Source organism: Setaria italica, chromosome VII, assembly GCF_000263155.2.
Source record: "Setaria italica strain Yugu1 chromosome VII, Setaria_italica_v2.0, whole genome shotgun sequence".
NCBI classification, from domain to species: Eukaryota; Viridiplantae; Streptophyta; class Magnoliopsida; order Poales; family Poaceae; genus Setaria; species Setaria italica.
The window spans coordinates 20,999,309-21,024,573 of record NC_028456.1 but is presented as its reverse complement, the minus strand read 5'-3'; the positions used below and the strand labels follow the sequence as shown (position 1 = coordinate 21,024,573).

Below are 25,265 nucleotides of genomic sequence, written 5' to 3'. Positions count from 1 at the left end.
AAACAGGCCTAAGTTAATATCAAAGCATGACGATAAAGCTGCTTTAAGTCTTGCAACATGTGCAGAAGTAATTCTTGGTTCCAATCACTCGGTGGTCTTAGGGTAATTCTTCACCGCATGCATAGTAATTCACTCAATCTGAATGCTCCAAGAGTTTCATCTTCATTAAAAGATTCAAGCAATAAATAAAAGAGTAATATTCATAAAACAAAGCAAATTTGCCGAAACATTACCTAGGAAACTTAAATGTCATCTATTTGAGAAAAAAAGGAGCTAACATTTCATCCTTCAAAGAAAGAGGAGGGAGATAAAAAATTTGCGGAAGATGGATAGGAATTTCGTGCTAGGGCAGTTCGTACGTGGGCTCCTATCTGGCTCGTGGAAGCCGGATAGGAGCGGTGGCCTAGAGCCCACCAAGCCCATCAGCCACCCTCGCCCTTCCTCCCCCCCTTCTTCCCCAGCTCGCCGCCACCCCCGCCCCCTCGTCCTCCGCCTCGAACGGCGGCTAGCTCACCACCACGCCATCCACCCACTGCCCACCGTCGGCCTTCGACCCTGCCCTTCCTAACCTCGATCTTCTTCTTACCCCCACCCCTGAAACCCTAACCTCCCCGGCGACAAGAGCGGATGAGGAGGGAGGGAGAAGAAGCAGATCAAACGGCTCATATTGCGTGCACGAATCTTAAAGATCGGAAGCCATATATAGTTATCTAGCTTTCGGAAGCTGCATAGGAAGGACAAGTTGCGCCCTAAGCCTGATCTAAACTGCAGTTGGGCCAGGGCCTAGGCCGGGCCAGGCCAATTTTTCTAGTACCTACACACGGCTTATTGGACCCGGCTCACGATGGTCTTGGCTGTTAGCTGCCCATCAGAAGCGGGGCGTCAGTATTCATCAATCATCAGTAGTACAAAAAAAAAAACTACGGAGTGAACGGGCACATAGGGAGAGCAGGTTCACATCAGCTGTCAATTATTCGGGACCTCACCTCGGTTGTTGGCTTCTCGCAATTTCGTCCGGCCTCCGCTGCATCGTCTGTCCACATCAGTGACCTCACCTCGGTTCTTGCCTGCCGTCAATTATTGGGGAATGCGCCAGGTTGTTTGAATCAGCTTCCACCAAACAATTGTTGCTTTCTAGCAAGTGTTTGACCGGCATCGTCTTCCGTTTGCTTACCAATCACCATTCATCACACCCAACTTTGCCAGCATAAAGAGAGGTGCCAAGGCAAAGTGGGATTGTGGGAAGAAGACGAACGACGCAGGAGGGAGGGACGATGAGCAACAGCGGCGCCAACGCTATCCCCCTCCTCACCCCCTACAAGATGGGGAAATTCGATCTTTCCCACAGGTATGCCCTCTTCTTTGGTTGGACCAATCCCAATTTCCTAATCCCCAATCAGCAATTGGTGCGTGATTAGCTCCCCAAGAAGTGATTCGTTGGGAATCCTCTGTCCATGCGAGTTGCGCAAGAGGGGGTTTCATGTGGGCGTCAAAGCGGCAATACTAGGTAGCGGCGTAGCGCTGCTTTCTCCCTAACAATTAGGAAGATGACAGCCATGACCGGCACAAGAACGTAGTTCTCCCGTTAATGTTGTGATTTTCTTCGATTTTATTATTTGGATGCCGTCCGCTGTTCATAGGGAGAGTAGGTTCTCCAATCCAATCATGAATCGCGTTTTTGCAAGTTGAGGGTGGGGTTGCTTTCCTGTACGCAGAATCGATATATGGGTCCCGAATGTGTGTCATCATGTTGAATTGTTTCGGAATAGAGTTATTTTGTGACAAATCGAGTCCACCTTATTCTTATTTCTTTTGAGAAAAAGAAAAGGAACGCAGGGGGATCTTCCAGGGAACTGCACTTACAGGTACTCATCTACACTGCCTGGAACCTATGGGAGGAACGCTACCGTCGGGTCTTCGACAATAAAACACTGAACTCAGGACAACTACTTGACATCATCAAGCAGGACATCATCGCCTATCGGGTTGCTAACTCTAATGTGGCTGCAAACGACACAGGCAATTGAGGCCGTCAATGTAAAGTGCACATGATCCTCTATGGATTCATGATGCTATTAGAGTTGTTGATTTCCTTTCAGTAGTTTTGCTTTTCTTCTAGTTCACCCTGGTCAACTGCTAGGACTGTACATAACACCATGCTTCTCTACTATAATGATAAGGCAGAGCACCTGCCGTAATTGTCCAAAAAAAATAAAAAGAAAAGGTACATTGAATCTGGAAGTGTGACGTGTGTATCAGCAATTTTGAAAGATTAATTTGGTCCTAAGAATTTCCTTTTTCTTTGTTTCTAGGGTGGTTCTCGCACCACTGACAAGGCAGCGGTCCTATGGCAATGTTCCTCAGCCTCATGCCATACTGTATTATCAACAGAGGGCAACTAAAGGAGGCCTTTTAATTGCTGAGGCCACCGGAGTGTCAGATACTGCTCAAGGGTGCGTCACCTAGATCATCAGGCTGTGGCTTCTTAAAGTCTATGTAGTCATGTTAAGTTTCTTTTTCACAGTTTAGTGATTTCTGAAAAAGATATGTGTTCTATTTGCATACAAGGTACAAAGATACTCCTGGCATTTGGTCAAACGAGCAAGTGGAAGCATGGAAGCCAATCGTACATGGGGTTCATGAGAAAGGAGGGATATTTTTCTGTCAGTTATGGCACGTAGGAAGAGTCTCTAACTCCAGTAAGTTTGCAACCTCTAATACAAACTTGTTCGCACAGCCAAATTTAATGGTAGTTCAGTTAAATCGAAAGGAAATTAGGTTCACAATTATCCATGAAAACTTTGTAACAGCATTAGTTATCATTGTCATAAATGATGATATCGGCACACTCATACCATATTTCTACTATCCATGAAGACTTCATAACAGCATTAGTTATCCTTGTCATAAATTATGATATTGTCACACTCATACTATATTTCTAATGAGAGCTCTTTTACGGTGCTTGTACCGACAAATATTCAATGCTCCAATGCAGCTTTTCAACCTAATGGACAGGCTCCAATTTCAAGCACTGATAAGCCACTAAAACCTCAAGTGAGAGCCAATGGTGTAGATGTGACTACTTTCGCACCTCCTAGACGATTAGAGACCGATGAAATCCCTTTGATCGTAAATGATTTCAGGGTAGCTGCTAGAAATGCAGTTGAAGCTGGTAAGTACCTTTTCACAGTTTAAATGTTAATATTAGCCTACAAAGCATATACAAATGTCAGTTTACTTTACTCAGACTTATTTATCAATTGAATTAGGGTCAGTTGAGACTAACACATAAATGTTCATATGGATTATGTCTTAAGTTTCGACAACTATCTAGTAGTTTACTGCAATCCTAACTGATACCTGAATAAAAGGGCAATCTAGTATTAACTCTCTATGTGGTGTGTAGGATTTGATGGTGTTGAAATCCATGGAGCTCACGGTTACTTGATTGATCAGTTTTTAAAGGACCAGGTCAATGATCGCACAGACAAATATGGTGGCAGCTTAGAGAACCGTTGCCGGTTTGCGTTAGAAGTAGTTCAAGCTGTAGTTGATGAAATTGGAGCTGACAAGGTTGGGATAAGGCTGTCACCTTTTGCCAGTTATTCAGAAGCACCAGACTCAAACCCAGAAGCTCTAGGCCTGTATATGGCAAATGCACTGAATAAATTTGGAATCCTTTATTGCCACGTGGTGGAGCCACGGATGGTAAAACTTGGTGAAAAATTTGAAACACCCTACAGTCTTCGTCCAATGAGAGATGCTTTCAAAGGAACATTTATTGTTGCTGGAGGCTACAATAGGGAGGATGGAAATAATGCAATCTCCACTGGGTATGCTGATTTGGTTGCATATGGACGCATATTTTTGTCTAATCCTGATTTGCCTCGAAGGTTCGAAATAGATGCTCCGCTTAACAAGTACAACAGAGAGACATTTTACCTCCCTGATCCAGTTATTGGATATACTGACTACCCATTTCTTCCGACAGATGTGTAAATGGGCCCTTTTCACCGAAGTTCTTTTTAGATTGAGTGGCTAGTTGTTGTACTGGAAATATTAGAGGAATAAGTCATTCGGAATGCCTAATTTTCATGTGTATGGACAAACTAATATGACCATTGCAATCAATGCTTTAAATCTTATTTGTAAAAAGAGTGAGAAGCAAATCAAATAGGTTTACATGCAACTACTTTGAGCCTGTTGTAGCCAAATGGGGCATTCATCTTTCCTCATTTTGCTTCCACGTGTTCCAGCAGTTACTAACACAGTCACGGAAAAGTGGGATCTCATAGTAAAGTATTATGGTGAAGTTGTTTAAATTGTCTTCCGCATTCCACTAGTCATTGAGCTTATCATTAAAGTAACTGCTTATTCATTTCTTGGAATGATTATCCATATATGAAGTAATTGTACCTTGTTACTAATGAAATCAGGCTTGTAGATCAAGGGAATCTTAGCTCTTAGCTTTAGTCGTGGATATCACTGCCTAGAGGTGGTGCTCCTGCAGTCACAAAAGGTTATTAGTTTAGACATCAACACAATTGTAACTCATATATTTGATAGTAATAAGTTATGTTTTGGACATCGATACACTTCCAGAAGACACCTTTGACCGCTGATTCTTGTATAATGAATTTTGAAACCCAATGGGATTGTAATATTATGAAAAACAAATCAGATAAATCTGCACATATCATTTTTGTATCACCAATCTAAATATCAGCGGTATTTTTTTAAAAACTAATATCAGCGGTATTGGTAGCCAAAATTTAGGAGTTTGATCATATCTACTTCAAAACATGACCTTTTTTGAGGGAATAGTAAAAAGGTATCACTATTATTCCCATGTAAAATAAAAGTTATATAATGGCTAGCGTTTGTTGCGTGGCAACTTTAGAATCTTGGAAATGCTAGAGTTTCCTGTGTTAATTTCCTGAAGCTTTTACGTGGTGTTATAAGCTTATAGCTGCCACTTCCATTTTCTGTATAAAATACCTTCTACTTAAAATGTACGGCAGATCCACACCATCAACTTGGAGTTTTATTTGTTGGTGAGCACCAATAGCTTTCCCAAAAGAACCTGTTCTGAAAAAAAAACTATTCTTTTAGTTTCTAGATGCCTTGTGTTTCTCTTCAAATTTTCTCTATCAGAAACTACAGATATGAAAATCTAGTTCAGAGTTGAACATTAAGAGTTAGCATATTCCTGGTACTGCACTATAATTCAGACTTTGCATATTGCTGTGATCCTTGATTTATTAGTGAGGATACTACACATTAAGTGTCTGACATATATTTCACTTGAGTTTTTTCATTCAGACATTCTTTTTTTCTAGATTTTGCCCTGTTTATTTGGTTCTAACACCTTTCGTTTGTTACTTGGAAGGAAAAGATGGAAATCTGACTTGTAGGCACGTTTCTTAAAGCTTGCAAAACTAATTGTGTTTTGCTCAATTGGTTTGCAGAGTTAAGAGTCTGAGAGAGCCTTGGTATGGTGATATCTTGCAACATAGGTTTATACTTCAGCAGTGGATCTGTGGATGGTACCTAAACAATATTTGGTTACAATTGAAAAAGACATAGAAATGAAATAAGAACACCAGCTTTGCCTTTGTATCATACCTTTATCCTGGCAGTTTTTGTCCTTTCTGTTTCTTTTGTTGTTAGTGCTGCTTTCACTTGCCCCCGGTTGATCACCTAAGTAAACAAACTATCCGAGCACAAAGTTTCTCCCTTACATCATTAATTGTTTTAAGTTATCTATCATCAATATGTCTGTTTGGCTTATCTAGTAATTTACATATGCAGAGCTGGAGCTTAGTTGAGGCCAGGGTGGGCCATGGACTCCCTGTCAAACATCATCTCTACTGATTAATTAGCAAACTCTTGATCCACGCCCATAACACTGTGCATATCATCTAAAAATATCATTTGGACAGACTTGTTACAGTACTGTTTCATCATTTTTATGCATGTATGTTGCATCTTTATTCTATTTTATGAAATTCATCTATGTTGTTTTATGTCCTCTATGATTAATGCCTGTCTTAGATATACTCCCTGTTTTTCAAAACGTGAGTCCAACTACTGTAACACCCTAATTTTCAAACTTTTGCAAATTAATAAAATTTTCTAGAATTTATTTGAGCTTGTTTAGGGATTTAAGGATTTTCTAATGTTTTATTTAATTTCCTAAGCATTCAAATAATTTTCTAAAATTTAATTAATGAACCATAGGAATTAATTGTTGCATTCATGCTGCTGCATTGACTTTTGTTTATTTGAATTCAAATTTATATTTGAATTCATTTGTTTGAATCCCTTTTAAACAATAGGAAACCTTTTCTCTTTCTCTCTCTTTCTCTTTCTTCCTTTCGGCCCATTTTCGTAGCAGCGCAGCGGCCCAGCAGCCGGCCCATCCTCCGCGCCAACCCGCTCCCGCGCCCGCCTTCCACCTCACCCGATGACAGGCAGGGCGTGCCTGTCATCCCTTCAACCATGCTGCAACCCGCGCCCGACTCGAACTCAAGTCCGAGCCCAACCGCACCGCCCCCGCGTCGTGGCGCGCACACCAACGTCTCCTCCTGGGCTATAAAACCCGAGCCGCCGCACCCCGAAGCCCCTTATCAAACCCTAAACTCCGCACCTAAGCTCTAGCGCTGCCACCACACGCCCGCAACCCTAGCCTAGCGCCGCCACTTTCAATCCGCGCCGCCGTCGCCTTGCCGTCGACAAGATCACCGCGCGGAGGTTCGCGTCGTGGTAAGGAACCTGCCGGAGGTTTTCTCGTGCGCTCTCATGCCCTCTACCGCGGTCCCGAGCCATCGCCGCTCCAGTCACCGCTCCGAATCAGTTCGCCGCGCCCTCAGCTTCACCCCAAGCCAGTCCCTGTCGAAAATCGTGAGCCATCGGTCGAGCTACGCTCAATTCCAGCGAGTCAACCCTGCTTCCTCCCGACCAACCGCAGCTGTCCGATCGAGCGCCGACAGCCCAGATCGGATCTGACCCAGGTCAAAACCAGTGAGCCCCACCACCGCTTCGTTCTTTTTGCTAAAGAATCACTGAGTTTTACAGTTTTTGCACCCGAGGTCCTGCGCAGTTCAAAAGTAATAGATTTAGATCCTTTTTCTTCTGTTTAGGCCCCTACTCTTTTGTAAAATTCCACCCACCATCCTGATTAATTTGTTTAATTAGGTTTCAGCCCTTGGTTTCTTTAAGTTTAGCCCCTAGAAGTTTAGTTTCTCGCAGTTAAGTCCCTGAACCTTGTTTAGCTCATATCTTTAGCGTTTTAAATCCGTTTTAAGTGATTCTTGCGCCTATGAGTTCGTGTTGACGCATAGGTTAGCTTTATGGTCTTGTTTTGCTCTGTTGCTACTGCTTGATGTAATGTTTCTTATTTTAGTCCTTTGTTTGTTTGTATGTACTTGTTTGGTGCGCATAGAAGGATCGCAGTTAGAGGGATTTGAAGAGCAACGCTCCGAAGACTTTGAGCAGCAAGAGCAAGTTCAGGAAGGCAAGTCGTGCCCTTAATCACAACTTGATCCTATGCAACCTTTACTTTCATATTCAATACACATATGCTATGCACTTTAAGTATATAAACATGATGGGTCCTATTTAAGGTGTGCCTAGTTTTATCCATACACCTTGATCAACCTGGGTTAACTTTAATGTTGGGTAGTTCTTGCTTAGTTGCTCTAACTGGGTATGGTGGTATTAATGAACCAATGCTTAAATTTGTTTTATTTATGCTATACCTTCCATCAATATAAGATCACCGTGCTTAATTGGAACATGGAGAACCACCCAGAAAAATAGTACAACTATAAGAACTACATGGCTCTGGTCTTGGTTAATTGATTAGAAACTCTAGTTTGTGGTAGCTTTACCCGAAAGGGGCAAGAGGGGGAGACAGTAGTTCGTGTACTGATCTGCTATATGGTAGCCGCGCTGATCATGAAACCTTAGCGAGCTATCCTTACTAGGAAGTGTGGTATTGTGCCTGGCCCGCACAGCATGGTCGGGTCTAAAATTCTTTTGAACTTTTATGCGACTTGTGGGTAAAGATGTACAACCTCTGCAGAGTGTAAAACTGTTATAACAGCCGTGCTCACGGTTAAGAGCGGCCTGGACCCTCACATGATTAATGTATCGGAAATTGAATTAAATTGATGTTATTTATTATTGTACTCATGTTCATGCTTAACGTGGGTGGTATAAACTTCTACTTAGTAATTGCTAATAAAATTTGACCAACCAATTAAAATACTGAAATTCTATTAAACCATAGCCCATCCTTGCATAGCCTTACACTATACATTCCCCACGCTTAGTGAGTATCAACCATAAGTATACTCACCCTTGCTAGAACCGCTGCTCAGACCAAGTCAACTTTGAGGAGGTTCTTGATGACTTCGAGGAGTTCTAGGCGTACGTGTGCCCCCAGTCAACTGTCTGTGGAGTCATCGTCATCATTGGAGTTCTGTTGCTAGAATAAAGACTCGTTTTGCTATTCGAATTAAAGACTTTCGGTCATGTAATAAAAATAATACTCTCTCTTTACATTTTGGCACTGTCTATGGTATTTACTGAAGTCGTTGCATGTGTGAAACTTGATCCTAGCGCACATGTAATTCATTCATTTGATTTTGCCTTTAAAACCAGGTGTGACAACTACTATGTGCATAAGGACCAGGAACACATATTTTAAGTAATAAGTCCACTAAGTATAGTTATGTAGGTCGGGTTTTCCTATTTTACACCATAAATATATTAGTAAAAAAGCAAGAAATATACTTGTGAAGGTATATTTCAATACGGACCTATATTTATTGATGGAGTACCTAATCCATTTGAATGGTAATGTTTTCTCTCAACATCATCCATAATGTTAATAGCATGGCTGGAAGATGAAACAACAGTGAAACACTTGGACAACTATTAAAAACGAACAAATATATATGAACTGGACAAATATTTTGGAACATATAGAAATCTTCTTTGCTAAACCAAACATGCGCATATAAGACATACCTTTTATGGTAAGCAATACATATGCTTCAAGATCAACATAGCCAATCAAAATAAAAAGCTATAAAACCAATCAACACAAAAGGTTGATAATAAAGGAACACAGCTGCATTTTGTAATGTTCAAATCCATGTATCGCGCCTTAAGTTGTTGATTCTAAGTTTTCATTGGAGTTCCCAGGATTTGCTGAATGATTGGTATGATTGCATAACTGTGCCTTGCTACTGTGATTGATCACCTGGACTTCCACTATACTTGAAGATAACTGGTTCGTAATGTGATCTAAAGCAATATTAAAGGATTCATTAAAGGGGTGGTCCTGGTAAACTGCAATCGTGGTCCACATGGTATATAGTTTTTTTTCTTTAATTTGATACTTTGGTCAATTAAGATTTGTTTCAGTTGTGCATGCACAAATTGATTATGCATATGCCTGTGAAAGCTTCTTACTAGCAAGAAAACGAGTGGTCCTAACTCCTAAAGTAATGGACTGATGCATGCTTAGCTGCATACTGGCTGTTGCTTTATTCTTTTAGTACTTGCCTATTTGGGAGTGTGGAAGTGACAGGCTCTGGATCTGTTGAGTGAACTATTCCATTCTTGATTAAAAAAACATTGTAGTGCCAACCAGCAGTTTGGTTTCTAAGTGGGTATGCCAATAGAACAGGTGGTGCTGCTGACAGCTCCATTTGAGACTTTTGGTTAGTGTTAGAATTTATATAGAGGGCACAGGTCTGGAGATCAAGTTTACAAACAAACAGGCTTTGTGAAACCAGAACTGTGGTACATATAGTGGAGCCTTAACAGCCAAGAAGTGTGCACACTTTTCTTCTTTTCATTTGTACTTTACAGAAATAAGTTTAGACTTTAGAGCATACAGCATAGCTTTATTGTTTCCTATAATTTGAATCCGATGGCAGCATGAAGAATATGCTCTTAGAACAAAGGTGGGTGTAGATTTTAAAATTTTAGTCTGACCTTTCAAAATAGAACAAATTCTTAACAATATAAAGTGTAAATGCCTTTACATGGGACATATTCCTCACTAAATATTCATTATGATCATAGACAACTTGATTGTTTAGGTCGGGGTAGCACAAGCAACATGAGTTTATTTATTTAGTAAGAAAATAATTTGTGCACTTTGAACCTATCAGTATTTACCTAAGCCCTTTTACTAGCAAGCTATTATAACTACAGTCTGTGTAACTCCTAAGGCAGTTGGGAGTCAACACGAAACAAGAAGATCTAACTTGATGTCTGAAATTTGAAGGAGACCTTTCCCCAGTGGTTTTGGTTTCTTCCCTACAAGCAGGATTCATGTGTCAGTGTCAGACTCTATATTGCTTTTATCAAAACAATATTTTTGGTTCAGATGCTCAGTGAACGATGTCTAGTGTATTTCTTTTGCTCCTTTCTGAAAACAGCATTTTTATGCAACAAGGGTATTTCAGAGTCAACTTGATCTTGAGAATGACAAAGAAGACTGCAGGAAACAGAGGAAGTGAGAGGACTGTGCAGAAATTTATAAACGGGTAACAGTTCAGATCCTTCATGTGGCCTTTGGCAAAGTGGAAGGACTGGCCTACCAATTATTCCTTGTCCTCAGGAGCCACAATAAAATGCTCACTTCCATGGTGGATCCAAGCTGCCATTTGCCTCAACTGCAAGAGGGAGATAAAATTCGTCACAACAATCTCAGAAGCTAGTCCAAACTAGCGGGAGGTTGCGTGCACAAACTAGAAAAGGGGCTCATTCAGTGATGGCTCGTGGTAAGGTCCAGATGAGGAGGATAGAAAACCCGGTGCACCGGCAGGTCACCTTCTGCAAGCGACGAATGGGACTGCTCAAGAAAGCTAAGGAGTTGTCTGTTTTGTGTGATGCTGATATTGGCGTCATTGTGGTCTCCCCTCATGGCAAGATTTATGACTTAGCCACCAATGGGTTTGTATATCTTTTTTGTCTACTAATGCAAAGTTTTATGTGCCAAGTGGTCATTTTTCATGTCTTTGAATTTTTTTTATATTAGGAACATGCAAGGCTTGATCCAGAGGTACAGGGGAACCTATTCAGAAATGCATGGTGAAAGTAGCGAACAGAACAAAACTCAGGTTAGGGGCTGACAGTATGTATCAAGTGATGTGACTCTGCAATTTAAAACAATTGACAGAAGAAACTAAACATAGAAATGGTGAATTTCCATGAAACTTTGTTGTGCATGAGGAAACTTTTGCTTAGCACGCCTGTGCTGTACTTTTGCTTATCAGTGATGCTAACAGAACTTCATAAGGCATTATTATTATTTATTTACATCATACTGATCGAAAAGGATATGTAGCATTAACTATAGTACTGTATGATGATATTCTCTTGTTTTTGCAGGCAATACAACAAGAGGTATTAGCATTAACGCATGAAATTGACTTGTTTCAAAAGGGCTTAAGGTAAAGTTGCTGCATTACATGTATACAGTAAGATACATAATGCACTCTGCATGAACAAGTGGCAAACTTATTTTGTTAGGTTTGTAAAAAATAATGTGTAAAACATGCAAATCAGAAAAAGCAAACTGAAGTCTTCGTAATAGCACAAAGATGGTACAAGAGTAACACATGGTGCATGGCATTTTTCATATAATGTATTCAGGAGAGCAGCTGTAACTTTATAGCTAGCTAGAAAGTTGTTTCTTCCATTACCTTCCTGCTTTTTTTCTTTTGTAAAACTCAAACAAAAACAATACCGCTATATAGGTCGAACAACTTACTAGTATGAACTGATGGGCCATGTTGAACTACCAGGAATCCACAAATCACAGGAAAATGCCAGATTTACAGTGCTTGGTAAGCAAGTATCGAGTACGGGACTGATTAGAAAGGTGCACATCAATGCAGGTACATGCATGGAGAGAATGATACAAACCACATGAATCTTGGTGAGCTCCAAGCCCTTGAAAATAATCTTGAAATGTGGGTGCATAACATTCGCTCTCAGAAGGTAAGGTTCATGCTCTTCTTGATACAGGTGGAAATCTTTTAAAAAAGAGATGGTACCTGCAAGTTTTGATTTACGGCTCTTATATGTCAAACAGATGCAGATCATGTCTAGGGAGATTGAAATGCTCAGGAACAAGGTTGGTTCAGCATCTGTCACTCTGTTCACACGTCGAGCCAAAGTTTACATACAAAGAAGAGACTAACATGGCTATTGTTCCCTTCACTGATGGTTCTTTGTGCCTATATTTTGCAGGAAGGTATATTGCAGGCTGCCAATGACATACTTCAAGAAAGGGTACTTAATCTGTAGGGCAAATTGCATAAGTGCCCTCATTCTGAATATTGCCTATCTTTTATATAAAAAAGCGCACAGTTTTAAATATTCCGTTAAGATTTAGGGATGGACTAAGTTAGTTCAAAACTTTCCTGCAAGCCCCTTCATCTTATACACAAGTCCAAACATACTTTAAGGGAGTGTATATCTTTTTTTTCCAGTCTTCAAAGCCCCTGTTAACCTGACGTGATATTCGGAGAGATTTTCTATGAGGGAGGTGTCCTGGGAGATATGAACACATACCTCATTGGCTTGATCTTGTGCCTGCAGATAAATGAGCAGAATGGAATTCTGAATTTCAGTGGCACCGCAATGATACCGCAAGCACCATTCCAGCTAACCATGGAGAGTAACTACTATTTCTAGGCAAGGCTGCCGTCCTATCAAGTGATCTCATCTCATCTGCTCTGTTTCTAGTTCAACCAGATTACCATACGAGGGCCTCAGATAGCTCATATGTGTCACTCCATCTTTGGAGAAATCAGTGTGTGTATCTGTTAGGTTCTGCATATGTAAACAAACTACCTTTGAAGACTTGATAGATTGCTCTGTATAATATGATAGAACTCTACGAATGCAATACCAAAATTTGGCACTTGTAGTTCTGACTCGGATTACGATATATGTTTGCAGCACCTAAATATCTCGAGTTTCTTCCTAGTACACTTTCCAACTCTGTAAGTGTCTGATGATAAAAGATCAGGCAGAGAAACACATATAGCAGATACACCATCTTCCTGATTCCTGTAAGAAACCAAGACAGGGTCGTTGTGCCTTCATGTCGAACAGCATCTGCTCTTCTGCTGCTGTTGCTGCTGCTGAATTGGCTGACCTTTCATCTGAACTAGATTGGAGGGTTTCCTCTCCAAGGCTGCCTGATTCCCAGCTTTGCTGCAGAGACGCGCAAATTCCATCAGGATATCCCTTTTCAGTAGAAGAAAAAAGTCAGAAACTTCTATGTCATACCTTTTCTTGATCGCTGCAGACATCGCCAAGAAAGCTTCCTCCACGTTGATGGATTCCTTAGCACTTGTTTCCAGGAACGGAATGCCTATCTCATCAGCAAAAGCCTGCACTGATATGCATTGCTGATGTTACAAAATATACAACAGTGAACTATCTCTTTTAATTGAAAGTTTGACCTGTGCTACTGCAGTTTCAACAGCTCTGCTCTCAGCCAGATCGCACTTGTTGCCCACGAGAAGCTTGCATACACTGTCGTTGGCGTATCTGTCAATCTCGCTCAACCACTGCTTGACATTGTTGAAGCTCTCCACGTCCGTGATGTCGTAAACGATCTGGTGGTACCCAAAGCAAGCAAATACACGTTGAGTGAAATGCACATTCAAATGTCAGATAATCTGTTCGCAATCTGAAAGATTTTGCTTACAATTATCCCATGAGCTCCACGGTAGTAGCTGCTTGTAATTGTTCTGAATCGCTCCTGCCCTGCTGTGTCCCACTGTTAAACATGCAACAGCCATCAGGTGTCGCTAGTATCAGACCAAATTGGGCGTTACAGTTACTGCCTTGCACAATGCACTTGCCAAAGAAAGAATATTAGAAACTAAGGTGATCCATGGACCATGGTGACATTGAGTGCACTGCTATCCTTTCTTATGCAAAATTAGCCAGTGCATTTTGTTGAAGACACAGACTTAGATCTTTGTTTGATCATAGTTTGGCAAAAAAAAAAACAAGCAAGGGTATATTTTTCACGTTGATGTAAATGTTTTTTATGCATTTTCATATAATATGAATTATGTCTCTAACGTTGTGTGTTGTCAACCACATTGTGCATTGGCTGCCGCTGCCCCAAACAGAAAAGGGGAAGTGTACGGTAAAAGCGGATTGCAGTCCAGTTTTTCAGTGCCAGGCTTCTCTGGTACCCAAACATTGTGAACAAGTAACATGTTTAACTGTATAGATTAAAGTTTTCACAAGCATTAATGCTTGTGAAAATGGTGAGGAAAGTCCTTACAATCTGCAGCTTAATGGTCTTCCCATCCATCTCAATGGTGCGAATTTTCTGCGCAAACAGGAGGGAAAAGGAGGGGTCAGCAGATCAAAGAACAACCAAAATGCAGGAAACGCAGCCCCCCCTGAAAAATCAGGAGGGTTCCAAGAGGAGCCCCAGCCCACTCACAAAGTCAACACCGATGGTGCTGATGTAGCTGTCGACGTAGGAGTCGTCCTGGATGAGCACAGAAGGGGGTAAGAGATAGCCGTGCTGCCTAATCTACGGCAAATGGTGAGGCATCGATACGCATTGATTGCCAAACTCACAGCGAACCGGAGGAGGAAGCAGGACTTGCCGACGGAGGAGTCGCCGATCAGGAGAAGCTTGAACAGGTAGTCACTGCCAACAAAAGGGGAAATCTCAGCACACTGAAGCAGGGGATGGAAAGAGAAGAGAGGAGGCAAACAAGGGAGAGACACTCACAATTCGTTGCTCATGGCTCCTCTCCTGCCTTCGATCCCCGAAACCAAGAGCGAAGCAGAGTGATAGAGGCTTTGACACTCGGAGGTTGGAGAAGATACTTCCGCGAGAGGGGAAAAAAAAGTGACGGCTCGTGAGAAGATGCAAAACCCCCCAGGGCGAGTCGCCTCCGTCACCCGGCTCGAGAAGTCGCAGACTCGCAGGTGTATAAACTAAGCAAAGCGGTCCCGCTGACGCGTTTGTTTTTATCGAACTCCGCAGCGTGGTGACGTCGAACTGCTCCCTCCCCTGCATCTGGCTCACCCTTTTTTATGAGAAAGATGACAGGGGCTCACGGGTGGCGCCGCGTGCGCACCTGCCAAAGATGATCACGAATTCACGATCCCGTCGCGTAGGTCCCCTGGCAAACAATGTCGCTTTCAGGTTTCAGCTGGAGAGAAAATGTAGCTTGCATCATGTGAAGAGGAGTACGGTATCCGAGTATATATGTACGAAGCCACGTCCGATACATTGGACTAGTCTGGAAGCCTTTGCATGAATGATGCCAAAAGGTAACAGACTAACAGGTGAATCCTGCATTCCTGCCTGGCAAGAACCTGCTGGAGTTTCATCAACAAGCTAAGATCACATCATGGTACATATACAGTTGAGTTGCGGATGTTTTGATTTCTACTGGGCAACTTCGGACGCTGGGGAGTACTTGGTGAGTTGCTGAGATACAGGGACTAGCTACTGATCGAGTATTGCTGGAATAAGTAGGATAGTATCTTCTTATAGTCCCCAGATTGGAATCCAGTGTTGAGGTCGATCAGATATGGCACCTGCAACAAGATTAGTCCGGTGTTAGAAGTTATCCTCTCTCTCTCTATTTTCATTACTTTCCTTTTTAGTTGTTGGAGAGGCAGCTATTCAAGAATTGAGGAGGTTGAAAGTGGCATTGCTAAGTTGCACAAAGCACCCAGAACTAAAAAGATTGTTATATTCACTCCAATCAGAAATGTCGTTTTGGACATTGACAGGGGGTCTACAAATGTGGGTCTTTCACTAGCAACTTCTATGAAAATATGATACCGGAAGTAAAAGGGATTACATAATATGCAAGTATACTTTCCATGATGAATATGCTGACATCAACCTTAAGTTCTTCATCAACATAAATTTTTATGTGTAGGTCAAAGTTGAAAAGGTTTAACCAGTAGAAATCACAAATAACTTATATTTACAATCGGGGTAACCCAAAATATTGACCACTGAGGTTGCATTCCAAGAAAACCATTTATCAGATATTCAGATCATATCATGAAAATAATCAGGTACTGCTTCTCATGACACGGCATATGGCAAGCCTTACCTGTTTAGAACCTGAAATCCTTAGAAGCGCATCCATCTTTGATGATCCCTCTCCCACGTTTTGGAGAACATAAGGAAGCTCCAATTCACAGAGAGCCTCTCGAACAATCCTTGCGTACTGAACCATAATGCGTGAAGGCCACATAAGAGGCAGATAATAGAGCTAACTCCTAACAAGGGGACAAAAAAATGTGTGGTCTTACAGAATTGTTCTCATACGAGAAGAGCTCCAACTTCTCTGCAGGTATGACACCAGCTTTGTTCCACAGTGTCATTCCTCTCCCAGCTCTAAGGAGAGTGGGCACCCATCCTGTGAAAATTGTACTGCAGAGATATGGGGAAGGCTTGAGAATTGCATACATCAAAACTCAAAAGTTATCTGACATTTGAATGTGCATTTCCTGAAACCTGAAATCCCATTTTTAAAGTTTTTTTAGTCATCCCTGTAGCAGACTTCGTCCTTGGGGAAAAAACATTTCAACATCAACTACAATACAACTTCTGTTACTTAGGTAACATGAGCTTCTCAAAAACAGGCAAAGATGGATACCTCTCGAGAAGTCCAGAAGATGGACTCCTTCCTTGTCCATACTGTCTGAACAGGTACTTCACAATATCTCCTGCATATCCCAGCACATATTAGCATCCATATTTACTTCGCAGTCAATCAGCGAGCTTTAACCAAACTATCCAGACAAGAACCACTTCATCCAAAAAAAATAACTATTAAATACACGGGTTTTGTGGCCGCAAGTCCACAGCCACAAAGTTTCAGAGACCCTGGACATGGAATTTTCGCAGCTACCAAACCAAAACTGTTAAAATGTGCAAAGTTGACCTCGAACTTACCACTTTCATACATTGTGACACCAGTACTAGCATCAACAAGCAGTGGAAACCTGTATAGAAAACTACAGCTCAGTGAAAGTAAGGAGAATATCACAAAGATATGTGACTGCGCTAAGGGTGTCAGCAATGCTGACCATGAATAAAATAGAATCTATAGATTTTTTCAGACATCCACAATTATATTCAATTGAAGTGTTGTGATATCACTTATTAAATACTTAGCAGGCAAAGACATACTGCTCCTTCCCTCCAATCTTCTTGACCACCTCCCTGTGCCTTAGTGATCCTTTTGGACATGGATAAACCTGGAACATTCATAATGCAAGTTGGTAATTAACAAGAAGACATCATTTTAACGCTACATGGATATCTTACAGAAACAATTATGCCTGGTTACATGGTTTTCCAAGGTATTGACTTATGATATCATACTACAGTTCCAAAACTGAGGAATCACTGTAAAACATAGTTGAGCACCTCCGCGGAAAGATCAAGCTCAGTCATGGCCTCCCGGACTCTCCTACAGAAGGGGCATGCCTCTGTGGGAAGGACAACAAAGGATTCGATCACTATGTTATCAAAGCCAGAAAATGGTGTGCTACAAGTCATAGCCAACAGAACTTCATGTTTTTACCAAACTCGTACAATTGCAGAGTTGGAGCGCTTGTTGCTGAATCAATGCTCTCTCCACTGCTACTAGCCACTTTTGATCCCCATGGCAGTCTAGCTAAACTTGAAATTGAAGAAGTCGCGACCTGGGGAAAAAGAAGTGACCACATTAGTCATTGAGGTCAGGCGATAAGGAATTACTCGACAAGGGAACAACCAGCATAAACAGCAGCACTTAATTTGCTAGTAGATGGTCCAGAATTCCAGATTACACATCAAATGAAAAACAACGAACATATTACGGTATCAGCAGCAGTAAATAAATTTGTCAGTGGTTCCCATTTGCGAACTAGTAGTATACTGTAAGGAATGCACTGGTTCTAGCAATCCGATTCAGCATCCAATTCGGTTCAGAACTCCAGACTCTGATACAAGCTATTAATTCAGGGTTCGCGTGTGCTGCGCCTCGGGATTTACCTCGACGACGTCGTTCCGCTCCTGCGAAGGATCGCCTCCCTGCTCGGCAATTCACACCACCACACAAATTTTAGCAACACCGCCTGACTAACCAAGCCCAAAATTTGGGCGACCGACAAATGCGACGAATCAATTAGTTACCCCGAGCAACTTGAGGAGTGGGCACAGGAATGACAGGACGCTTCCGCCTCCGCCGCTCGTAGAGGCGGTCTCGGTCTCCGCCGCCCCCGCGCTGGGAGGGCGCGCTCGAGCGAGCGTCCGGGCGCGGGCGCGTCTGGGTAGGCGAGCTCGAGCTCCAGCGGGGACTGGAGCGCGCCCCGGAGGTGAGGTACCGAGGCTGTGGTGGCGCGCGGGGTGAGCGAGGAGAACCATGGCAAGCCGCGCGAGCGAGAGGGAGAGGTCGCCTGGGACTGGGGAGCTGGGAGCTGGCGTCACCGCCTCGCCGGCGTGTGGATGCCGTCGCGGGAGGCGGGCGGTGGGGTTTTGGGCCTTTACGGCAGGGAACATGGCACGAATGGGCTTCGAGGCGATGCGGTCCGTCCGCGGCCCTGGTGGCGTTGCTGGGTCATCGATCGGCCTTTTCCGCGATAAATCTGCACCGAATCCGGCCCGTGACTGCGCCGTGTGCCGCCGGCGGCTGCGGTTGCTGAGACGTTGCGTCCGCGGCGCTGTGGGTTTCTGAGCGTGGAAGACCTCCCCACACCTCCTCCCAAACTTGAGGCCGTCCATCCATGGTGTGCCATCTAGAGGACCAGTGCACGTCGATCACCCCCTCCAACAGCACCCGGCTCGACGGCCGTGCCTTCGTCAGTCCCCTTCAGTCGCGCTCACTGCAGGCCCCTCTCCCTCCCTCAAGAGATCAAATTAATCAGCAACAGCTGGCTAAATCGACGGATCGGCCGTGCGGTGTTTACGCACGCACACGCGTGGGACCACCCCACCCAATCATGGACGACGACGACGATACGTGCGCATCATATCAGTCACCGCCCCGCGCGGCCGGGCGCCCGCTGTTCGCACATCTCTTTCGCCATGGCTTGTAGCTGTCACTCGCGCGGGGTGGTGTGGTGGTGGCCTGAATGCCGATGAGCACGGGGACGTGCGCGGAGGCCGGCCCCGCGCGCCCTGTCCAGTTCTGTGCACTGCACGGCCGCCCCCGCGCGCCCATGTACACTGCAGCAGCAGCCATCCGATCGTGTGCAGGTACACAGATAGTACCAGCAACCAAAAAGGGTGTAGACGAGGAGAAGGAGATGGACGAAGGACGCGACGTACGTAGTGGGGTGATGGGACGCGTCGGATGTGCAGCTGGCTCGCGCGGCGCGGCGGCCCTCCGGCAGATCCCTTTCTTTGGCCATGTTTAGTTACTCCCAACTCCCAACTTTGACACTATGCAAAAAGAAGATTCCCCATCACATCAAACTTGCGGTACATGCATGGAGTACTAGATGTAGATGAAATTAAAAACTAATTGCACAGTTTTGTTGTACTTTGCGAGACGAATCTTTTGAGCCTAATTAGTCAATATTTGGACAATAATTCACAAATACAAACGAAACGCTACAGTGTGCTACAGTGCTGTAACAGTAATTTGGCACCTCCCAAATTCCCCAACTAAACACGGCCTTTGTCCGGCCGGTCCGTCGTCTGTCACGTCGTCGCAGGGGCCAGTGGTACGCGCGCATGCATGATTGATCCGCCGGGCCGCCGGAATTAAGATGCGACAGCTCACTCCGATCCCCGCCGCAGCCCGCATGCACGGAGGCCCGTACTACCAACGCAACGAACCGCACCCACCCACCGCTCGTCCGCCCCCCCTGATCTGCAGCTAGCTGCAGATAGGCCTCGCGGCCGGCGCGCACGGGCGCTGGCGGGGGGGCGCGCGTGGCCTACCTCCCGGCTGGCGTCCTGCGCCCTGCTGGCCCGCCGGCGGCCGTGCATGCATGCGCTCCACCCGGCTGCGGTCGACTGGTCAAATCCGACCGAAGGTCAGGTCAGGAGGGGGTCGACGGGGGACGGGGGCCCCGGCACGGAGGCGGGTGACGCAGCGGGCGCCGCGGCCACAAGCGCGGCTGCCGCCACCGTGTGTGGCTCTCTTTCGGCCGACATGCCCGGGGTTCGCGCGCGCGCGCGTACGGCCGCCGCGGAGAGATCGAGCTGAGTGATCTATCGGCGCTTAGTTGAAAAAAAAAATGGAGCTGCGAGCGTACGATATCGATATATAAGTACTCGGTTGGTTGCGATTTGTGCGAACGAGGATACATGCAGGTTGCGGTCGTGAAACTTCTGTGATAGCTCTAGAGATTGTACGTACACCAACTACAGTGTACGTATACGTGTGAAGGCCAGGCACCATGCGAGTCCCTGATAGATCTTGCAGCTTCCACGGCACGGCAATGATTACGAGACCCCTGTACGGGCTGTACGTAGCCTAGAAAATGCCAATTCGCTCGCGACAGGCGCGCGTGGGGATCCACGGCGCTCGTCAGTAGTCGTGAGCCTGATCCTCGGCACTGTTGACGCACTGTTCGTGCTTCACTGTTCCTAGACATTTTGACCACTACAGATCTAACAAAGGGGGTGTTTGGATACGAGGTGTTAAACTTTAACAGTGTCACATCGGATGTTCGGATACTAATTAGGTGCACTAAACATGAGCTAATTATAAAACTAATTGCAGAACCCTGTGCTAATTTGCGAGACGAATCTATTAAGCCTAATTAATCCATCATTAGCAAATGGTTACTGTAGCACCACATTGTCAAATCATGGACTAATTAGGCTTAATAGATTCGTCTCGCGAATTATACTCCATCTGTGCAATTAGTTTTGTAATTAACCTATGTTTAATACTCCTAATTAGCATCCAAACATCCGATGTGATAGGTGTTAAACTTTAACAGGGTGTTCCCAAACACCCCCAAATTAACACGGTTACATGATTGAGTGCTATAGCACTACCTAGCCTTTTTGGAACGAATGCCAGTAGCCCGGTACTAGCTACCTACTGGCAGCTCCCAGCTGCAAACAGCCACACACTGCTCGCAGGTCTTTCCGTGCCAATCTTTCGTACACTCAAGCTCTGCTACACGATGAACAAGAAGCCCCAGCCCCTGTGTCCAGGTGAATCAACGGAACGTTCGGTGTAGCTCTCTGCCGCTGCAGGTCAGTGCGACGAAGTTTAGGGGGAGGGAAGAAGAATCTTCAGATCGATCTGTGCTGGTCGCTGGATGCCGATTATTACATTACACGGCAGCAGTGCACTGACTGAGACGTGATTGGTGGGGCATGCTGGTACGGCCCCGGTGACCCCTCCGTACCGTACGTCCGCTCCCAGCGGACACGTGGTGCCCTACCACTGTGGCGCCCACACGGATACATGCCCTCCTTCCCCGACTTAGATTTGGATTATAGATGGTCAGATGGACCGCTCGGCACTAGTCCAATTTGGCCCGATCCGAATAGATCCGGTACGATTAGACTCGATAGCTTTTTGTGCCGGGTCGGGTCGGCACTGCGTGCGGACCTACTGACCTAGGCCCGGCACGATAGCCTTTTTATCGTGTCGGGTCGACTCGCTAGCACGGCTGGCATTACCGTGCTAGTGCCGGGCCAGGCGCTACACGCAAGATGCAAGAGCGAAAGAAAATTCACAGAAATCACCGAAGTTCATGAATATATCAATCTATTACACAAATTCATCACACAAATCCATAAGAAATGAATCCCCGCCAGTGTCCCATTAGTGACGATTGGCGCGGATCCTGGCCGAGGCCTGGCCCCTAGTTGCGGCTGCTGGCTACGCGCGGATCCTGGGCGCGGCCCCTGGTGACAGCCAGTGCGGCCACCTACCATGCCCCCACGGCGGAGGCCGGCGCCACTTCCGCCCCTTGCGGCGGAGGCCAGTGCGGCGCCCGACCATGGCCCCACGGCGGCGGCATCCCGACAGGGCTTCTAGCCGTGGAAGGTGGCAGCGCCCGGCAGGTGGCTCCATGGTGGAGACTGGAGGCAGCCGGCGCGGGCGGCCACAGGCGGATGTGGCACCCGGCATTGGGAGGCAGCTAGCGGCCGGCGCGGATCGCGGTTGAAGAAGGAGAAGGGAGGGAGGAGCGGGTGTCGGCTATGGAGGCGCTGAGGAGAGGTGGTGGCGGCTGCTGGGTGGTAGAGTGGAGGGGAGAAATGAGGAGTGGCCTAGGATTTTGCTTATTTATATGAGATGATGCTGGTAATTTTGGACCAACATCGGGCCGGCCCAAAAATCGTGCTGGGCTCGGACTGGCCTAGCGTGCCGGGGAGGCGGTCCAGGCACGGCACGACGCATCGTGCCGACCCGACCCTGGCACTATCCACTGCAGGCCGTGCCAGGCTTTTTCAAGCCATGCTACGGGCCACCCAGCGGGCCTAGCCCATCTGGCCATCTATATTTGGGACTCGGCCCGTCTTCAACAAAAGATCCAATCATGGCATCCATGCTAGCTAGCTAGCTAGAGCCTCAGCGTTTATTATGTGCTGCGTGCCTCTCCAACCGTACGCGCGTGTGCAGAGCTCAGATCGAGCTGAGATCTCGCCACTGTTCGCCGCCAGCTTCCCTGTCCTCTCTCTGAGTCATGCGTCCCCCTCATATCTCAGGAGTCAGGAATAGTCCAAGTCCAGGCTGGTAGTAGACCCCATACCACAATGGAGCTAGAATGGACCAAGCAGCAACGAAGCGACCAAATTAAGCTTCATCGTCTTCCCTATAATAAGCACACTGAATTTGGAGAAGATACTGATGAAACCAAACGTGCAAACGAGAAGATGGCGATACATGCGAAAGCGATTTCAAAGCGAAAACGTACTTACAAGTTCTACTAAGCAATTGGACTTGTAGTTCGGTGCGTGGTTTCTCCTAGTACTGTAGAGACGCTTCATTATTCTCCATGACAAGTTAATGAGACAAGGATGATTAGTCCATGTATACTCGCAGTGCTAACTCCATCATGCGTCCTTTGCTGTTTGTCCACTCCAGTCTCCAACAGTAGTGCATGGCCTCACCTACAGCTATAGCTCAGATCGATCCTAGTAGCAGTACACGAACCAACAGCCGTGAAGCGCCCACAGCAACGACTGCACACGCGCAAAGTGCCGCCAGGACGCGGGCATGCAGGCATTATTGCGCCCAATCATGGATCAAATCATGAGCTTAACATATATAGTAGCTGGCCTCTTGAAGCGACTTGTTTGCGACCCGGCCGGTGCCCCCATCACGCGCTGCCCTATATATAAGCCCGCCATGATCATATCGATCCAATTCCTCATCGCATTGCTCACTCGCTTCTAGCTAGCTTCTTCGATCACAAGCACACATGCATTCTTCGCTAATGATTTGCGAGAACTGATTGGTATATATATATATAGCAATGGACCAAATGGGCAAGCACCTGCAGGTGCCTTCTCCGATGACGAGCAGCAGCAGCTCGTCGTCGTCGTCGCAGCAGCAGCAGCAGCAGTACCGGGGCGTGAGGAAGCGGAAGTGGGGCAAGTGGGTGTCGGAGATCCGGCAGCCGGGCACCAAGACGCGCATCTGGCTGGGCAGCTTCGAGTCGGCGGAGATGGCAGCGGTGGCGCACGACGTGGCGGCGCTGCGCCTGCGGGGACGCGACGCGCAGCTCAACTTCCCCGGGTGCGTCGGCTGGCTGCCCCGCCCCGCCAGCACGCACCCGGGCGACGTCCGCGCCGCCGCGGCCGAGGCCGCCGACCGGGTGCGTTGCGACCCGGCGCTGCTGGTGCTGCACCAGGCAGCGGCGGCGCGGTGCCACCACGAGCTCGAGCTCGACCTCGGGGCCGCCGGGCCGGTGGTCGTCGAGCTCGGGAGCGACGAGGAGTTCGAGCTGGACCTGGACTCGCCCAGGCTGTGGGCCGAGATGGCGGAGGCCATGCTCCTGGACCCGCCGGGCTGGGCCACGGGTGTCGGCAACGCGGAGGTGGCCCAGCAGTGCTGCTGGTCGCACGGCTCCCTGTGGGACGCCTGCTAGCCCTCCCTCGATCGGCTTGGCTTCATGGCTTTGGCTGCAAGTGTTTGGCCATGGCCACTAAACAGACGCTGTTAACCTCACCAGTGTCACAGTGCTTTTGGTGTGTGCCACTGTGAGCGCGTCCTGATTGCTTAATCCCCCTGTGTGTCTTCGTTTTCTGCTGCTGCTGGGCTTGCCGTTTTGGTTAGTGTTATCTGCCTGTATTAGGCAAATGCTGATAATCTTGGTCATTGGACAAAAAGACACTACGTACTGATATTACATGGTTTGATATCTATTCGTGCATTTGTACTACTTCTGTGTTGTCTCAATGGAGAGGTGACCATGCATATCCCAGATAAATGATGTTATATATAATGGTATTTTTGGTCAATCATATATTATGAGAATGGTATTGATATCCAAAATCATATGTTTACTTCAAAGAACATATATTATGAGAATAGTATTGATATCCAAAACGACTCTTTCGAGAATGATAAGCCAAATCACTGTGATTATCTGTTTACATTTCCTAATCCACAGCAGAATACAGGACAGCACAAATGATTATGTGGCCACGATGGCAGGGACTACTTTTGGTACAGGAAAAGAACTGCTGCTGAAAAATCTGAATCAAGAACTGCACGATGGGTGTTGATGTGCATATCTGCAGATGAGCAGTCAACGTGCGTTTCACAAACCGTGATGTGCACAGCTGTGAAGCTAGCTGCCTAGCTGGTACCTTGGCTCTGAATGAAGCGTTGACCTGAGTCCTGTGCAGGTTCTTGAGGCTGCTGGCTGTACAATGTTGCAGTTGATCAGAAGGACTTAGGGGGTGTTTGGGAAGAGGGGGCTAAATTTTAGCCCCCGTCCCATCGAATATTTGGACACTAATTAGAAGTATTAAATCTAGACTAATTACAAAACTAATTACACAATCCCTAGGCTAAATCGTGATCACCCTGCAACAAACATGATCGGTCGCGTTCATATGATATATGTATGTATGTGAATCAGAACGGAAACTGAAGACGCATATATGTATATATATAAATATATAATAATGCCTACAGCATGCTGATGGATGCGGCGATGGTGTAACCGATGGCGACGCCGAAGAGGTTGGCGTACTGGATGGCGCCGCAAACCCTGACTTGGCGCCGCCGAGCTGGCGCGGACGG

At 45.8% G+C, this 25,265-nt stretch overlaps 5 protein-coding genes and 1 long non-coding RNA gene across 7 annotated transcripts; 3 read left to right on the top strand and 3 right to left on the bottom strand.

Moving 5' to 3' along the window:
• Positions 1 to 972: 972 nt before the first annotated feature.
• LOC101756695 (putative 12-oxophytodienoate reductase 11) lies at positions 973 to 4,192 on the top strand. 2 transcript variants are annotated; one of them, XM_004975657.4, is made up of 6 exons: positions 973 to 1,096; positions 1,207 to 1,348; positions 2,313 to 2,453; positions 2,569 to 2,699; positions 2,999 to 3,175; positions 3,410 to 4,192. In XM_004975657.4, exons 2-6 carry the CDS (start codon positions 1,275 to 1,277, stop codon positions 4,000 to 4,002), a joined length of 1,116 nt encoding a protein of 371 aa, XP_004975714.1. In that variant the 5' UTR covers positions 973 to 1,096; positions 1,207 to 1,274; the 3' UTR covers positions 4,003 to 4,192. The 2 variants fall into 2 exon arrangements, with proteins under 2 accessions (XP_004975714.1, XP_004975713.1); XM_004975656.3 differs by lacking the exon at positions 973 to 1,096 and having other exon boundaries at positions 1,117 to 1,348.
• A 4,749-nt stretch (positions 4,193 to 8,941) lies between these two features.
• LOC111258001 lies at positions 8,942 to 10,764 on the bottom strand. Its single transcript, XR_002678634.1, has 2 exons — positions 10,626 to 10,764; positions 8,942 to 10,341 (listed from the first exon to the last, which is right to left on the bottom strand). It is a non-coding gene; the product is annotated as an uncharacterized LOC111258001 (long non-coding RNA).
• LOC101755477 (MADS-box transcription factor 26) lies at positions 10,338 to 12,985 on the top strand. Its single transcript, XM_004975653.2, has 7 exons — positions 10,338 to 10,980; positions 11,066 to 11,147; positions 11,419 to 11,480; positions 11,928 to 12,030; positions 12,125 to 12,166; positions 12,283 to 12,324; positions 12,634 to 12,985. The coding sequence occupies exons 1-7, from the start codon at positions 10,799 to 10,801 to the stop codon at positions 12,727 to 12,729; spliced, it is 609 nt and encodes a 202-aa protein (XP_004975710.1). The 5' UTR covers positions 10,338 to 10,798; the 3' UTR covers positions 12,730 to 12,985.
• On the bottom strand, positions 12,907 to 15,025 carry LOC101755890 (GTP-binding protein YPTM1). The gene is made up of 8 exons (XM_004975654.3): positions 14,807 to 15,025; positions 14,650 to 14,722; positions 14,510 to 14,557; positions 14,345 to 14,392; positions 13,754 to 13,825; positions 13,506 to 13,661; positions 13,330 to 13,433; positions 12,907 to 13,254 (listed from the first exon to the last, which is right to left on the bottom strand). The coding sequence occupies exons 1-8, from the start codon at positions 14,818 to 14,820 to the stop codon at positions 13,140 to 13,142; spliced, it is 630 nt and encodes a 209-aa protein (XP_004975711.1). The 5' UTR covers positions 14,821 to 15,025; the 3' UTR covers positions 12,907 to 13,139.
• A 265-nt stretch (positions 15,026 to 15,290) lies between these two features.
• LOC101756296 lies at positions 15,291 to 18,610 on the bottom strand. Its single transcript, XM_004975655.3, has 10 exons — positions 18,230 to 18,610; positions 18,089 to 18,127; positions 17,637 to 17,757; positions 17,480 to 17,541; positions 17,240 to 17,307; positions 17,003 to 17,052; positions 16,704 to 16,773; positions 16,357 to 16,477; positions 16,155 to 16,271; positions 15,291 to 15,624 (listed from the first exon to the last, which is right to left on the bottom strand). The coding sequence occupies exons 1-10, from the start codon at positions 18,593 to 18,595 to the stop codon at positions 15,529 to 15,531; spliced, it is 1,110 nt and encodes a 369-aa protein (XP_004975712.1). The 5' UTR covers positions 18,596 to 18,610; the 3' UTR covers positions 15,291 to 15,528.
• Positions 18,611 to 23,323: 4,713 nt separating this feature from the next.
• Positions 23,324 to 24,475, top strand: LOC101755071 (ethylene-responsive transcription factor ERF027-like). Its single transcript, XM_004975652.3, has one exon. It carries the CDS (start codon positions 23,488 to 23,490, stop codon positions 24,100 to 24,102), a length of 615 nt encoding a protein of 204 aa, XP_004975709.1. The 5' UTR covers positions 23,324 to 23,487; the 3' UTR covers positions 24,103 to 24,475.
• Positions 24,476 to 25,265: the final 790 nt, after the last annotated feature.

Bases quoted from the DNA above. Each gene is read 5' to 3' on its own strand.
- LOC101756695 (XM_004975657.4), top strand. From the start codon at position 1,275: ATGAGCAACAGCGGCGCCAACGCTATCCCCCTCCTCACCCCCTACAAG. The intron at 1,349-2,312 runs GTATGCCCTCTT...CTTTGTTTCTAG, and splicing joins AAATTCGATCTTTCCCACAG to GGTGGTTCTCGCACCACTGA. The intron at 2,454-2,568 runs GTGCGTCACCTA...TTTGCATACAAG, and splicing joins GTGTCAGATACTGCTCAAGG to GTACAAAGATACTCCTGGCA.
- LOC101755477 (XM_004975653.2), top strand. From the start codon at position 10,799: ATGGCTCGTGGTAAGGTCCAGATGAGGAGGATAGAAAACCCGGTGCAC. The intron at 12,167-12,282 runs GTTGGTTCAGCA...TATATTTTGCAG, and splicing joins TTGAAATGCTCAGGAACAAG to GAAGGTATATTGCAGGCTGC. The intron at 12,325-12,633 runs GTACTTAATCTG...TTGTGCCTGCAG, and splicing joins ATGACATACTTCAAGAAAGG to ATAAATGAGCAGAATGGAAT.
- LOC101755890 (XM_004975654.3), bottom strand. The intron at 14,558-14,649 runs GTGAGTTTGGCA...GTGCTCATCCAG, and splicing joins GCTTCCTCCTCCGGTTCGCT to GACGACTCCTACGTCGACAG. The intron at 14,393-14,509 runs GTGAGTGGGCTG...CTGTTTGCGCAG, and splicing joins GCACCATCGGTGTTGACTTT to AAAATTCGCACCATTGAGAT.
- LOC101756296 (XM_004975655.3), bottom strand. From the start codon at position 18,595: ATGTTCCCTGCCGTAAAGGCCCAAAACCCCACCGCCCGCCTCCCGCGA. The intron at 18,128-18,229 runs GTAACTAATTGA...ATTGCCGAGCAG, and splicing joins CACTCCTCAAGTTGCTCGGG to GGAGGCGATCCTTCGCAGGA. The intron at 17,308-17,479 runs GTGCTCAACTAT...TGAATGTTCCAG, and splicing joins AGCTTGATCTTTCCGCGGAG to GTTTATCCATGTCCAAAAGG.
- LOC101755071 (XM_004975652.3), top strand. From the start codon at position 23,488: ATGGACCAAATGGGCAAGCACCTGCAGGTGCCTTCTCCGATGACGAGC.